Raw genomic sequence first — 16029 nt, 5'->3', positions numbered from 1 at the left:
GAAATGACTTAACTTTGTGGTAAAAATTGCTACTGATTACTAGAAAATTTCCACTGTTAATTTTTACTGGTAAAAGGAAAACTTCAGCAACATTTTAGCAGAGGGGAAAATGTCTGTGGAAATTTCCAGCGACATTTTAGCTGTGATAGAAAAATGTTTTTCCTATTTTCCATTTTCGAACTTTTCCATTTTTCTTTCGGGTACTTTATTCGGTAGGCTAAAATGCTACTTTTATAAATAAAAAATACGCGTAGTTAATGATTTGCAAAGTGTGAGTTTCAGCTGTTTTCAAATAAGTATCAAGAGTAATTCCCATTAGATTTGATTTTGGATCGCCGTGCTAAGCGATTGGCACCACTTTGTCATCCAACCGGAAGTAGAACCAAACGCAATCGCCACTTACTCGCACACGTTTTCCCGCGCTTTGCGTCAGTTATATATGTTTGCTAGACGGTTTTATTTGCAACAGTTTTTGTTGTCTGTGCTTTTTTTGCGATTGGTTGAAGGTTAAGAGAGCGAAAGAAGAACAACAAACTCAATTTCTGCCAGGCTTTGTTTAGTACCTAATGTCTTCACATTACCTTTTTTTAATAAAAGAAATAAATATCTTTGTGTAAGTGTAGAGATTTCTTATCTCTTTCAGCAATATTGAGCAACGTTTTTGATGTCGTGTTTCTTTGTGATGGCTCATCCTACATAACATATTCAGTCTTCAAACGAACTCTGCTCCTTGCAAAAAGCGTTCTGTCCTCTTACAACATCTCCGAGGAACAGACTAACGTAGCCGCTGTTGTTTACGCAAGCGATGTGGTCGTCAGCTTTAACTTCACACAACATTACACCTTTTCTGCCGCGTCAACTGCCATTGACGGTATCCCTTATCTAAACCAAACATCTCTAAATATCTCGACCGCCCTGGAAACTGTCAACGACACCATATTTACCACAGGCAGGCGGAACGTTCCACGTGTGTGTGTTGTTTTCGTCAGTGGAATGCTAAGCGGCGACTTCACACAGATATCCCAAGGTCTCCGAGACCAAGGGATTATCATAATTACTATTGGTGTGGGCAGCGGTTACAGCGTGAACCAACTGAACTCCATTGCTAGTCAGCCTTCGGCAGCGTATGTGTTTGGCATAAGCTTAGTGCTGCATATTGACACGATGGAAGGAATTATTGCTGGAGCGATAGCTGGGGGTAACTAGTGGAAATACTGTGTATAAGTGTATAAACTGTGTATAAACTCGCTAGTGAATTTGCAATAGAACAGTACCTTTTTGATTAAATACAATGCTTGAGAAAATACATCGGTCTATTCTGACTTTGAAAGACCTTCGTCTACTTTCATCCCTTGTACAATTGACGGCAGTGTGGAGGTCGTTGGTCTGCCTAAGATCGAAACTACCTCGTGAGGTGATTTCAGTCGTTCTTAGAATAAAAGTGTTTTGAAAGTAACTCGCGCAATACAGTGCCTTATGTGAACACTTTTCCCAATGGAACATGTTTCATTAGTGATTTCATTGAACACGTTTTTATGCAGTGTAAGCGCAGTACAAGACACACGAGTAAGTAAACTGATAGAACGTTAATCTATAGCGCTTTCTCGAAATTGTGCAAAATTATTAATCCGAGTAAGCTATAGTTACCTCTTAATTGTTTTTTCCTTTTATCTAATTCATAGCTGTCGATCCTTGTGCAAGCTTTCCTTGTAGAAACGGTGGAAACTGTACATCCATGAGTCATAACTACACATGCGCATGTCCAAACGGATTTGAAGGACAACATTGTCAACAGGGTAAGTGGATTTAAATAGTTCCACTGTCCTCAAGGCATGTGATGCGTTGTTTTATTGTAAAGATCTGTAATTGGTTAACTCGCTGTACGAGAATAAAGTAAAGCTTTGCAACAAATCAATTTGTTTCAAATTACGGGGAATTGAGCCAACACGAACGCAAGAGGGTGGAGCGGCTGACTTACAACTTTGGAAATAAAAAGAAACGGGTGTGGAAAGATTCTCTTGATTCCAACGCCGCGTCCATACAACGCCGTTGGAGTTTGAAAACGGAGCCTTATTTCTCCGGCTAGGCGTTTCGTTCACACTAATCCGTCACGAAAACGCAGCGTTCGTTAAAGCTCAGGGTTTAAACAAGAGGAATTTTAAAACACCGGCTTTGCGTTTTAGTGTGGACGGGAAACATGTTGAAAAGGAAGCTTTTCGAAAACGATGTTGTTATGATAATCGTAATATTCCTCTGCACGAGTTTTTCTCAAGCACAAATCCAAAATTACCGGTGTTTGTTATGTTGTCAAGTTTCTCCGGTGTAATTTAGATGGGAGACATTTGATGCGTTTTCAGAGTGAAACCTCCGTTTTCAAATTCGTCTGGCGTAGTGTGGACGACGAAAAAAGAGCAAAAAAAGTGTCTATAGAGCGAGACGCCAGGATGCAACGATAACAGAAAGATCAAGTTAAACATGTAATAAGATGTAAGCATTTTTAATACATTACTGCTATTTTATGTGGTGTTCCTCTTTCAGATATTGACGAATGCGGACGTACATCACCCCCGACGTGCGATAGTCCGAAAATCTGCATCAATACACGGGGAGGTTTCCAGTGCGTCTGTGATGGTACACGATACGGAGACCAATGCCAGTATAGTAAGTTAAATTTATTGAATAAGTCGGTGTGTTGGGCAAAACATTTTCCTACCCTCTACAGTGTCACCAGCTATCCTTCATGGTTGGCGTTTTCGCATCCTCCTGCCCTTTCCCCGTATTACCCCTGCAACGTAAGCTATCACCAACTGACTTGTTTGCATCGTGAGCTTAATAACGTGGTTCTTGTATATGGCCGTTTCGACAAAGGTTGTCTTGTAGTGGCGTAATCATGAGAAAATGTGGTTTACTGTTGTTTCATCGACGTTCATGGTGTTTCAGGGCACAGGAAGGAGACATCACGGGTATAACTATTCATTATGTTTCTTTCCATCAGGCTGAAACATCATGAAATTCGATCAATCGTTTGTAAACTAACGCTACCAATAATTCCTTTTGGCTTTGTCGCGTGCGCTTTTACGCGCAGCCTTTTATGAAGCAACTGCTTCAGTCTTGATGCGCATGTGCAAACTGTGTCCTTCCTACTCCAATACACCCTATTTCGGCTGGACATTTTGAGTTTCCCAGGAGGAAGTTTGTGACGTATATATTATAAGTTTATTTTAAAGTCAAGCCACGAAAAAATATCTACGGCATCAAAACTTCTGTGTTAATTTTTCTCTCAGAATCTAACTTAAAATTACTATGTTGATACCCATAGATTTTCTCACTTTTTTACAGATCTTGGCAGCAATCTGCAGATAGACTTGGCCTTTTGTCTCGATGGTTCTCAAGTAGTAACACAAGACAACTTCACTCACTTCCTGTCCTTCATTAAGGCAATAACCGCATCATTAAACGTGTCTGAAAACAGAACTCACGTTGCTGTGGCCTTGTATGGAAACACACCAAAACTAGTGATTGATTTCGACGATCATTTCAACCAATCATCTTTGGAGAGCTCTGTGGATGCCATTATTTACCCTGGTAGTAGGTTGAGTAACATGGGTGCAGGCCTATCTCTTGTTACTACTGGCTTGTTTAACTCAAATGCGGCCCGGCCTAATGCCACAAGAGTCTTGGTGGTCCTTACGGCTTCTAAGTCACAGGATGACATCGAGGTCCCTTCTCATGGCTTACTTACTAACAGCAAAGTTAACATATATATCATCGGAGTAGGAACTGAGTACAGCTTGGGTCAGTTGTGGGAGATATCTTCAGATCCTGACAGTAGCTTTGTGGTGACTTATACCTCTGGGGAGAATCTCTCGCTTAAAACGAATTCCTTCAAAAAAACGTTAGCAACAGGTATACATTACTAACTTTTTTCATTATTGTTGTTGCTCTCTTAAAACAATTTATTTTTTATGACTATAGCCAACAATCATGGTGTCTTTCAGTTAAGCAAAGTAACAAACAAATTTTGGCCAAACAGATATTTTAAAATGTATCATATTTTACAGTGTTATTATTTAGTACGGTGATTTTGTTCCTCTTCTTGTCGATCAAATGCTCCTCGTGTTCATAATCTAGCCATACTTTGTACAAATTTCTTGTCATGAGAAACAAAATTGTAAACACGGCGCTGAGTTATATTTAGTGAAACATGCAAAGAATGTTATAGTTTTCAACAGAGTTTGTGAACTAGCTGGAAAATTAGTTAAACCCAGTAACTCACAGGCTTGTTAATACTATTTCAGGACTTGATCCTTGCTCCAGTAATCCTTGTAGAAATGGCTCATGTTCTCAATCTGAAGAAGGGTACACATGTAACTGTACAGCTGGCTTCTCAGGAAGGAATTGTGACAAAGGTAGCACATCAAGCATTATTCTGATTTTGTCAGTCTTGAACTTTGTCATACCATCGTACAGGGCGGCCTTTTCGACTTCATCGTTTACATCGCAGTAAAAAGTTGACCCGATTTAAACCCAGGGAAAGAGCAGCCTCCTTAAAAAGATGCTTTGAAAAGTTACACCATTGAAAGATTGTGGTGTTTGTCAACTCTTGCTACCTCGTTTGTTATTTGACTCTCTTATTTTCTACAGTTAATTGGTGCAATTATCATTACGAGTCCACGGAAGTATATCCTCACTAAAATTATTTTCGATGAATTTAATTACAGTGCATGTTAATGGTAGATCAAGCAACACAAAGAGTTTGGATCGATTGTTAGGCACCTTGGATGACTAAAATACCTTGAGTGTTTGTTAAGAAATTGTATCCCTCTTTTTACTTGTTCACTTACCACAGTGTTACTATTTTTTTTTTTTTTCTACGTGGAAAAATGAGTAAAATTAGTAATATCATTCCACTTCAAGAAAATGACCTTTGAAATCCTAATCCGTGTCAAAATAGAGGAACATGTCAAGCTCTGTCACTGAACGCGGAGTGTTTGTTCCAACTGCACAATTCATCTAAAGAGATTGTATTCCTCTTTTAACTGGTTCACTTACCACAGTATCACTATTGTTCTACGTGGAAAAATGTGGAAAATTAATGGTCTTACTCCACTTCCAGAAAATGACCTTTGCAATCCTAATCCGTGTCAAAATAGAGGGACATGTCAAGTTCTGCCACTGAACGCATATTATTGCACCTGTCCCATGGGCTGGACTGGGACCAACTGTGATCAAGGTGGGTACTTTTTTACGCATAAATAACTTGAAAGTTTCCGAATAATGAGACATTGCCTAATGAAAGGTAACTTTTAAAATAGTTTGTGGCTGATTCCTTTCTGTAAGCATTAAGCCAGTTGTTTCAAGGTTTTTCTGTGAATCGATTTGCGTAATAAGGGACTACCAGCTAAAGACTGTACGATGTTCCTGCAGACATTCAGGAATGTTCCAGAACAGTTGACGTTTGCAAGCATGGAGTGTGTCAAGAAAGAATGGGTGACTACCGTTGTAAGTGCTTCTCAGGATTTGCAGGAAAAAACTGCGATAAAAGTAAGTCATTGATTGAAATTTTATGAACTACTTTTAATATGGTGGTACATTTATTTACTTAGTATTGTTATTTGTTTCATATCATTAGTCCTTTATCCCAGTCTATTCAATGTGCAAAAAGAACAGCATCTACATGCAAAGGACTTATAGCTCTCAGTGCTTATCTCCGGTGTCCGTAGCATGAGACGCCTAGGACCGGAGTATTACTAATCCCCCCCTAGGGGATGCTTGTGCAGCGCAGCTCTCTCCCCAATATTCTGTCAGGTTATCTCAACAAGGTTTCTTGCCGAAGAACACAACACGATGACTCCGGCCAGTACTTGAACCGGGGTCCGACACACTAGCCATTACCGTACCTCCCCTTCGATGTGTTAGATGGAATAAGTTGAAATATAGAGGCTGTAAACTTCATTTTTCGCAATTGATTTCATGCTTCCCCAATTGAAAAAAAAAGTATATTCAAAAGAGACATGCGTACTCTTTGGTTAAGTGGATTTCTTGGTCCGTACTGCACTTGTGAAGATAACATTGGACAGTTATCTTAACGTTTCAGGCGAAAGGGTGCTTTATCAGAGTGTTCATCGCCTTAATAAGTTATCTCGCTTCGAGATGAATAGTTGTATTATGCCAGTTTTTGACACTTTTGGGTCATATTTCCCTTCTGGCCTCTTATTATACAGCATGTAGTGAAAAGGAGATCGACCTTGCCGTCATGATTGAAGGTTCCTCCAGCCTTAATCAATGGGGAGAGAATAACTTCGAAAAGATCGTGAACGCTGTGGAAAATTTGACCAAGTACTTCAACGACTCACAGTCAAACATCGGAATTGTTCTCTATGCGACGGAGGCAGAACTGAAAGCCAATTTTTCCTTTAGCCCAAGTCAAACAAACGACGTTTTGGAGAATTTAGTTTATCCCTCAGGCTGGACACGCATAGGGAAAGGATTAAATTTCACCAAAGAGGAACTGTTTGTCAACAGTCGAGCAACTGCGCATCGTGTCCTTGCGGTTATAACCGATGGAACGTCAATCGAGAGTGTCTTAGTTCCATCTGATCTACTCCGAGAGATGAACGTAACAATATTAGCGGTGGCCTTAGGAGATTGGTATGATGTAAAGCAGATCAATGACATCGCCAGCGATCCTGATTCAAAAACCACACTTCTGACCACATGTGACGAACTTGGCAGTCTTACTTGGCGACTCCGTGAGATGATCTGTGAAGGTAACAGCGACAATTTTGTTGTTTTTGCTGTTGAAATAGCTACCCCTTTTCCAACAGAAATACAGTGAAGCCCTTCCACCTTGTTAATGCACACACTTCGAAATATACTCTCTCTTCTGCCATCCTGCTACATGAATTGGTGCACACACGTCAACAATGATGCAGAGATAGCTCTTTATAAAGAAACGGTCAAAATGGTACAATATAAGTGATGATGCATAGCAAACTACGTACTAGACTCTCCAGAGCAAAGAAAACTCAAGCTTGACTTGCCTATACAACTTTGTTTTTGAGGAGTTCGTATTCCATCACCATCCATTATGGTGGATTTTGTACTTTGCTGTTGCAAAAGGTCTTTAACAGTTAACCACGTTTGTAACCATGAAGACTCAACAGGTAAAGGTTCGCAACATAGAACAAAGAAAACTCAGTTTTCTCTTTTTGCTGCAGCTGTGGATCATTGCTTCAGCAATCCTTGCAGAAATAACAGACCGTGTATTAATATGCTGGAAGGTTACCAGTGTGACTGCGGTGCAAATTTTACAGGACAAAATTGTGAATTTGGTAAGTGCTAGTCGTATTACTGCAGTTCTACAACATAAAAACGCTAATCCATTCGTTGATATCAATATGACTGGCCTTCACTGGATAATCATCAGAAAAATGCGAAAAGAAATGTCAAATGTTTATGGTTCAAGTGTCCTCGCCGTAAAATATCTTGGCATAGCTCCTTTACATGCAGGTTTTTATATAAACAAACTCTCCCCATTTGTATTGACATTCACGCATGAAGACTACTGACGACAATTATTACCACTTTACATTGTTGCAAAGTTATACCGTAATAATTACCAGATGGTCATGAAATTGTGGCTTTTTGTCCTACTAAGTCGTCGACCAATGCAGCATTAGCAACCCATGCACCGGAGGAGAAATCTGCTTAAGTGGAGTTGGATCACGTGACTGCGTTTGTCCTGCAGATCGCTTTGGAGAAAACTGTACTAAAGGTGAGATATCAGACCCACATGTAATAGATCGCGTATGGAGGTAAATACATGAAATGCCGTTGATTTGCACGAATCATCTTTCAGAGAACTCAATTTAGTCAGACTGATTTCCAGTTCATATTTGCTTCGTGACTGTTAAAAGAGCTTAGTCACGGCATTTGTGAGTTATATTGGCGAGGTACAAAATTACCTTTAAGATGATCAAGGAAACCTGAAAATAGTATTTTACTAAGATAGGAAAACATTAAAGCGATAGTAATAAACCATAAAGAAACAGGGATGGCTAAGGATGGAGAAGATTGGCACGGATTACAAACGTCGAACTTGAGAAATCTAGGCTACCTTTTCAAGATGTGCAAACCGTGACGTAACTCCTTTAAGTTCCAAAAACAACGGGTTGGCGTTTGTAGTGACCCTCTGAAAGCAGCGATCAAATTTCACGGTTGTCGTTAACGAATGCCAATTAAAGAAGCGACCTCAAACATACGTTGACTTGCATCCATTACTAGGAAACAAGAGAGATGACAGATCCATAAACTTGCACATAATTGATGCGATGTTCTTTTAGATGACTCCATATAGGACAACGCGTGCGTTACCCAGTTTTAATACACTATTGTAATTCATTTTCAACCATTATCTATTGTCTAGCTGAATTCTGTCAAGCATTTTTGTTATTGTTAGAATTTTTACGGAATCAACCTATTATGGTACACGATTTAGCTGCCTGAAAAATAGCGGTCTCGAGAAAGCTGGGCACCAGAAAGTGGCAATGGGAAGGGAGTGCTTAATTCGAAAGCAACGATGGTATATAAATTTAGTGATTAACATTATGTGGATACAATTTCGTGTAAATTCCTTCACCTATAGCTAAGGTGTGTGTGTGTTTTTTTTTTTTTTTTCAAAAAAGGTCGATTCAGAGATATACATGGCTCGTTGCTGTCTTAAATCACACTGCCACCATGTTTTGTACATAAGTTAAACATTTGCTCGCTAATTACAACGTTTTCTATATCAATGAAAGCAAAATAGCTTTTGATATATGATTTGTAATCTGCTGTCTGAATTACGTAAAACTCAAAACAGCCGGTTTAGTTTCCATTGTCGGGTTAACCATATCATAATGCATATATCATAATTGTAATTTGTTTTTTGTCTTTTGTTTACTTCCGTGAATCAGATGGCAATAATAACATAGACTTGGTGTTCCTCCTGGATGGATCCAGCGATGTTACACAAGATGATTTCAGGAGAAGTTTACGTTTCGTCGAATTGATAGCAAAATCATTTGGTGTTTCTTCGCGGGACACTCACGTGGCTCTTGTCATCTACGCTGACGATCCTCAGACCATATTTAACCTGAACGGGACTTTGTCTGTTTCAGACATCAACCTTGCGGTCTCCGTTGTGAGTTTCCCAAACACGGTGAACAGGAACGTCGGTAAAGGTCTTATACACGTCAGTGACAATGTCATCGCCACAAATGGTCGCACTGGTGTCCCTAAAGTTGTCGTCAATGTACAAAACCTAAAATCGCTTGATGGGATAGATGTTATTTCACTGCAAATAAGAAACGAAGGGATTAAAGTGATAAGCATCGGCCACGGTGACGAGATTGCCAACGGGCAACTCAAAGAGATGGCGTTCAAGCCTTCAGCGGTTTATGTCAAAGATATCGGAGATGATATCATGGATTCAGTTAACTTCGTTGTGTCAGTGAAGGAATCTATTTTTTCAGGTAAGCAGTAAGTGATAAAATAGTTCTTTTGAAACGTCATCCTCAATATCAGATTTATTGCACAGCTGTTTACTGTCTCTAGGTAAGAACTTACATGTATCATCATCATCATTATCATCATTATCAGAATCTACGTCATCGTCAACATCATCATCCCTCCGTATTGCGCAATGGGATAAATAAGACCTCATGTAATAACACAACGGCCATTGCAATAAAGACCGCGAAGGCCGCAAAACCCTTTCTTTTTTTATTTTATTTTCCTCGTTATTATATTTGTTTTTACGACAACGTGGCCATGAACGGAGCTTAATCATGAATGAGTTCTGAGTTCATGGTGTTATCAAAATAACGCCTATAAAAATTGAGAACACAAAAAGAATGGTAGGAGATTTAAAAAAGTATGAAGACTAAATTTCAACTTAAAGGAATAAGTTGCATAAATGCCTTCATAAATGCTTTAATTTAGTGCCATATCGAGATTTTATTGTCGCTTTTTCAAATTTTTAGCCATCATTTGATTGTTTGAAAAAAGTCGTTTAAACCTCATTATTCTTATTATTTTTCCTCAATTTTAGCTGTGAATCCATGTGCTTCCTTACCGTGTCTTAATGGAGGAGTTTGCAATTTACAAGGCGATGGATTTTCTTGCGTTTGTATTCTAGGGTTTACAGGAGAACTCTGTGAAAGTAAGTCTATATCAGATGTTTGTGTGCTATGTATTCATTTTGCTTAGTTAATATTCATCCAGGGAGATCTGATTAACTGAAGTAGTTTGAATAGAGCCCTGATTAAAATTTTAGTCATAGTAAACAATAAAATAGAACAAAATAATCACAGGTACAACTTTTGATTTGAAACGAAGTTGTTTCTCACTATTGAACTTCCGACTTTTCACAAGGTGATAATTGATAAGGCTTATGACCGAACCAACAATGACTCCGTAGAAATCGAGAGCAGATTATTTTCTAAATAGTGTTAGTTCTTTAGTTTATTATTATTTTTTATCTTATTTTTAGGCGAGCTGTCACCATGTGTACCCAATCCCTGCCAGAATGGTGGAATGTGCAGTCTTAGTGGTGATCGCCTGACTTACTCTTGTGAATGTGCGCCTGGCTTCACATCCGACAACTGCGAAGATGGTATGAGCATAGTTCGGAGAAAATCCTTCCTCAACGGGTCTACCAGTGTTTTGTGGGAAAAGGGGAAAAATTAAGACAATACGGTCAAACGTCCTTTCGCCGACGGTCAGATAAGTTATCAAGCCATTAATGAAGTATAATTGCTATAAGTCTTTTATATTTGCTAATTAGTTTTTTCCATAAAACTGAACTCGCGTTGTCTGTTACGTGTAAAACATACGTTTTTTTAAATTCGCAGATTATTTTGAAATCAAAATACTTGAGCTGGTTTGAAAAAGTAACCTTAAAAGCAAATTCAATATGTGGACAAAGAGTTATTTTAAGCCTCTTTATTTTAATTTATATTCCTTAGAAATTTATAGACTTTTTATTATATTTGTACATTTTAGCCTTTTCGTTGTACTTAAGAGTTTTTACATCTACAATTTGTCCTCTAATATTAGACCTTTTCAAATTATACTTAATTTGAAGATTTTTTAAATTGTACATATCTTTATTTCCCAGGGCCCCTATAGATACCAGCTTCCTTGCTGAATGGGCTACTCTGGTAAAATAAAGTTACTTATTTATTTGTTTACTTATTATTTGTTAAACAGATATTAACGAGTGTGACGGAGACCCTTGTCAGAACGAAGGACAATGTGAAAATACGCATGGTGGCTATCACTGTGTATGCCCGCACGGATTGCTGGGTACAAACTGCGAATTAAGTGAGTGATTTTGATATATTAATTAAATGCCAGTAGCGTTCGCCTTACGATTAATTAAGATATTGTTAGATGCATTGCTGGGATAGGAGCACTTTATAAAACGTTCACTTGTGTGAGTATTTGATTTTTTTTTTTTTTTTTTTATCCTTTTTAAATATCTTTGCGTTTGCTTCGTTTGATTTGTTGCTGTTATTGTTATTGTTTCTTTCTGTTATAATTGCTTTATTAAAACTGGGAGAATGGTTGAAATTAAGATTCGAGGACTAATAACCTAATGACCCTAATCGCCTTTTTTTTTACATTTTAGCTTGCACAAGACAATTATTCAACTTAGCCTTCTTGATGGACGGTTCAGCAAGCATTAAGAGCCTATCATCAGAGGATACTTCTCAATACAAGGGCTTAGTCAAATCAGTGATAAATTTTTACAATATCAGCGAAGATGCTCTCAATGTCGGGGTTGTTGTGTACTCCGCAAACTCAATCACGCAATTTCGATTTGACAAATATTATACCAAATCTGAGGTTAATGCAGCCATCGACGCTATTGTCTTTCCTGGGGAATTTACAAGGGCAGGATATGGCTTGACAGCAGTTCGTAATGAGCTTTTCGCCAATGGTCGCAGTGGAATACCAAACTTCCTGGTCGTTTTAATGGATGGTGTGTCTATTGATGACATTTCTATTCCCTCTGCGTTCTTCAGAGCCATGGATGTCTACGTCCTAGCCGTCGGAATCGGCGATTTCTACGCCAAACCTCAGTTAGATGAAATAGCGAACGACCCAGACTCTGCTTACGTGTTTGAAGCGTCGTCTTATGACATGTTGCCGACTTTAGCGACCAGAATCAAGGCATCAATATGCAATGGTAATGTGATATTTCATTGGCTGGCAGTAGTTTCAAACAGTTATTACTACCACTCTTTCCCAGCTGATGCTACATTAACGGTATCGAGCTAATGCCCAATCATTGGTAGACACGTTATTTTGTTGTTGTTGTTTTTTGTTTTGGTTTGTTTGTTTGTTTGTTTGTTTGTTTTTTAACGTGGCAAGTTGCCATAGCGATAGTAGACTCACTGAAATCACCCTCAATTTAAGTGCATATAGCTAAAAAAACCTAACTTAGTGACCCTGAATTTTTTGATCAAATTGTGATCCACAGTATAAGATGCAGCTTTATGAATGGTTTCAAATATTCTCTGATAGGTTCAGAGCCATCTTATTTTTTCGAATGACTACGTAAGGAAAATGACCACAACTTTCTCAGAAAAGAGGTGATTGGTGTCTTACTTTGAAATCATTTTTTGTAGCATCAACTGAGAGAAAGAGGTTGTCGTTAACAACATACAGGAAAGTGCAACAAACTGTTGTCATCGCCACCTTAAATAATTAGAGGTTCCGACAGAATTCCTGTGAGGCGTTCTGAAACCATCTGCTACTACCTCTGGCCTCAATGAACATTTCCATACTTGCTTTTTCCGACTGTTTTCCTCCGATACGTCTTGACTGTCATTACGATGACTGGAATCCTAGTCAGGCTTTTTCTATATCACCTTATTTGTTATGAGTTCCCGTTTTGTACCTTTAAATTTATTCTAACAACGACCCTAGCAATTCAGATAATGTAAGAATTATATTATATTTGTTGCAAGTTTGCTTGAACAGAAAACTACAAACCGCGCCAAGCCTTCAAAATACAGAAAAATGCTTTGCAGTTTTATTAATGTTTGTACTTGAATTTTTCTTGCTTTATCTTTCTAGTGGTGGATCACTGCTTCAGCAGTCCATGTTACAACGGAGCAACCTGCGAGAGTCTGTTGGACAGGTTTGTCTGCACATGTCCGGACGGTTTTACTGGACTGACCTGCCAGTCTGGTGAGTGGCCGTAATAGGCCATTTCCGAGTTACCTCGTGCCTCTCTTTCAAAACGAGTCCTCGTGCAAAACGTTTCAGATAAAAATTAGTTTGATTTGCATGAAAATGAACCTGCAGGGGAAACACATTTTTAGAAGAAAGGTTTCGCACGAAGACTCCGGTTTTGACACAGAGACAAAAGGTAACTTTTAAATGGCCTATTGATTAGTTACTTTAACAGTCACCAGAGTATTTCGCGAAATATGTCAGGCGGTTTTACGTGATCTGCATCGCTGATCGTGTGGATCGTGTGGCTTGACTTTATTCAGAGCCGACTATCGTATCGATCAGTGGAAGACAGCTTGTAAAAGTAGTTGGCATGGTATGTTGTTTTTCATAGTTTGTGTGGTTTGAAAAGTCTGCTTGTTTGTTTGATGTCCCCATAAAGAGAGTAACGAACAAGAAAGGAAAGAAACAAGAAAACAAACCAAAAAATATCATTGGGGGAATGAATTACACCTACTTACTGTAGTTTTGCACAAAGCTCTCAACAGGCCCTTGCTTTCAAAGACCTTGATTGGAGGATAAAGATTAAAAGAAACTTTAAAGTGCACCTAACCCCAAAAATTTTTTTTCGCTAAAACGAATCTACTTGTTATTTGAAATAGTTCTGCGAAAAACTTTTTGGATTCCGTGAAATCCTCGATTTTCTGTGCCCCGACGAAATCTCAAAAATAGCTCCAAAACACCGCCATTTTGTTTCACGACCGAGTTTGAGGAGAATGGGTCCAGCGGCTCTTGTGACGTCTACCCAGGAAGGTTGGATATCTCACGTCCTCTCATTTCCTTCAGGATTGTGCAATACACATTCGAAAAGTGCGCGGAAACACCTTCCAGAGGTGCTATCGGCTGTTGCAGTTACATTCCAGATTTAAAGAAAGATATACTGTACAATTTACTGACGATGATCGGCTAATGGTACAATAAAGACGTAAACGACGGTTGATTTTGTCGAACCGAAACAAGCGAACTGAATCTGTAAGAACCATTAAAGAATTCTCACTGGAATTTGTTCCGCAGACTTTCGAACGCTATTTTCATAAATTTTCTGCTTAAAGCTAACCAGAAATTTTTAGAAATACTACCGAAAACCTATATCTTACAATCCCGCAGTATTTATAACATAACCGGCAAAGTTGTGTGATCCGATCATGATCAAGAAGCGTATTAACTGATATGTAAATAGGTCGCAACTGTACGCCGCTAACCAGCACTTATTTCTCTTTCGATTTAGATAAAAGTAGAAAATTAATCCTTTAGAATTACATCACAACAAAATTGTTAGACTCACAGAGTTTTTCGAAGGTTTGGAAATCAGCAGTGCGACAGAGATTCTGTGCAATAGCCTCGAAAATATGACCGCGGAACATTATCTGCGGACCGCTTAGGGAACACATCCTTTTCGCTTATCCGACGAATTTCACTGCAAACTTTGAGAACAATTTACATTGGTTATTTGTAGTTACGACTTAAAACGTGTGACAATGTGAAATCGGTAATTGTATGACATGTTTCCTTCCACCTTGTTCTCGCAGCTTCAAAAATACAGGTCCAAACAGTACGATTTTCAATCGATCGAAGCCAATGTTTTGGAGGTCATCAAGTCTCGAAAACTGCAACACGTACGTCGCTCTTATAAACATGAAGCATTCAACAGAAAGTAAAACACAAACTGGATTTAACAGAACAATCATACCTTGACAAAATACATTCTCGCTAAGGACAAATGTAAACGGGCTATAAACACGAGTGGGAATCTTATGTTTACTTGACGAAATTACCATCCAAAGCAGTCCTTGAGTTTTCTTTCCTGCTTTTCGTTTGCCTGCTCCTCCACTTCGTATCTAGCTTTCCATTCCTAATATACAATCAGCTCGTCGGCAAAGAAGTCTTCCCCTTCGTCGCTTGAAATATTGTAAATTGCTCTCAAAGCTCTAAGCAGTGAGTTCACAGTTGTCGAACGTGCTCGATCGAAGTTTATTTTGGTGTCTTCCAAATCGAAACTTAACTCTGACTCCAGTGACGAAACAAAATGATTCTCAGACAAAGCTTGGACGTTTTAGTCCCAAAATACATCGGAACGATTAGTTTTGTTTTCCACTTTCTCCAGCAAATACAAAGAGCTGACTGAGGCGCCATTGTGTCTGGTTCCTGGGTAGACGTCATCAGGAACCGCCGCCCCAGACTCCCTAAAACGCGGTCGTGAAACACTTCAAGCGCGACTTTGAAAGGGCATAGAAAATCGAGGATTCAACCAAATTCAAAAATTTCTTCGCCCAAATGCTTCAAATAAAGCCTAGATTCGTTTTAGTGAAAAAAAAAATTGGGGGTTAGGTGCACTTTAAAACAAAAGCCGAATGAGCCCTGTTTTGGAACGTGATTAAGAAAGGTAGATCTTAGGGTGAAATTGATATATTCATTGATTTATTATTTTCATTATTATTATTCTTTCTTTTCCAGATATCAATGAGTGTTTGTCCTCATCATCTTGTACAAACGCGAACAAAATCTGCATCAACTTTCCTGGAACTTTCTTTTGTAACTGCAAGCCAGGAAACTATGAAATTCAAAATCAGTGTAGTGGAGGTAAATAAGGCTCTATATGTTATGGCTATTCTTATGGCCTCCACAGACTTGCATGTAACATTTAATTGCCGACAACTACCTCTTTTCGACAACTAAACGAGAACCAGAGTTTTTCTATTTTGGGAATAAAGTGAATCTTGTTGTTGTTGTCAAATGTTATCA

The 16029-nt window shown here is 38.7% G+C and overlaps 2 protein-coding genes across 2 annotated transcripts in view; one reads left to right on the top strand and one right to left on the bottom strand.

Annotated features, from left to right (window-relative positions):
• Positions 1-16029, bottom strand: part of LOC110059030 (histamine H2 receptor-like) — a 150851-nt gene that overhangs the window by 15369 nt on the left and 119453 nt on the right. The gene's annotated exons all lie outside the window — the stretch shown is intronic.
• Positions 1-16029, top strand: part of LOC110059041 (uncharacterized) — a 60058-nt gene that overhangs the window by 31470 nt on the left and 12559 nt on the right. The window contains exons 27-43 of the mRNA XM_089281626.1: positions 644-1198; positions 1683-1796; positions 2539-2661; positions 3340-3906; positions 4299-4409; positions 5117-5233; positions 5428-5544; positions 6225-6770; positions 7221-7334; positions 7661-7777; positions 8958-9515; positions 10094-10204; positions 10535-10657; positions 11254-11367; positions 11675-12235; positions 13129-13242; positions 15742-15867. Of these exons, the coding sequence (XP_089137752.1) occupies positions 644-1198; positions 1683-1796; positions 2539-2661; positions 3340-3906; positions 4299-4409; positions 5117-5233; positions 5428-5544; positions 6225-6770; positions 7221-7334; positions 7661-7777; positions 8958-9515; positions 10094-10204; positions 10535-10657; positions 11254-11367; positions 11675-12235; positions 13129-13242; positions 15742-15867 (4188 nt within the window). The remainder of the gene's footprint in view (positions 1-643; positions 1199-1682; positions 1797-2538; positions 2662-3339; positions 3907-4298; positions 4410-5116; positions 5234-5427; positions 5545-6224; positions 6771-7220; positions 7335-7660; positions 7778-8957; positions 9516-10093; positions 10205-10534; positions 10658-11253; positions 11368-11674; positions 12236-13128; positions 13243-15741; positions 15868-16029) is intronic.

The sequence above is a fragment of the Orbicella faveolata genome, unplaced genomic scaffold, assembly GCF_042242905.1.
Source record: "Orbicella faveolata isolate gen_17 unplaced genomic scaffold, um_ofav_v1 contig_48, whole genome shotgun sequence".
In the NCBI taxonomy this organism is placed as follows: domain Eukaryota; kingdom Metazoa; phylum Cnidaria; class Anthozoa; order Scleractinia; family Merulinidae; genus Orbicella; species Orbicella faveolata.
Note: the sequence above shows the minus strand (reverse complement) of the source record. Positions and strands in the feature narration are given on the sequence as shown.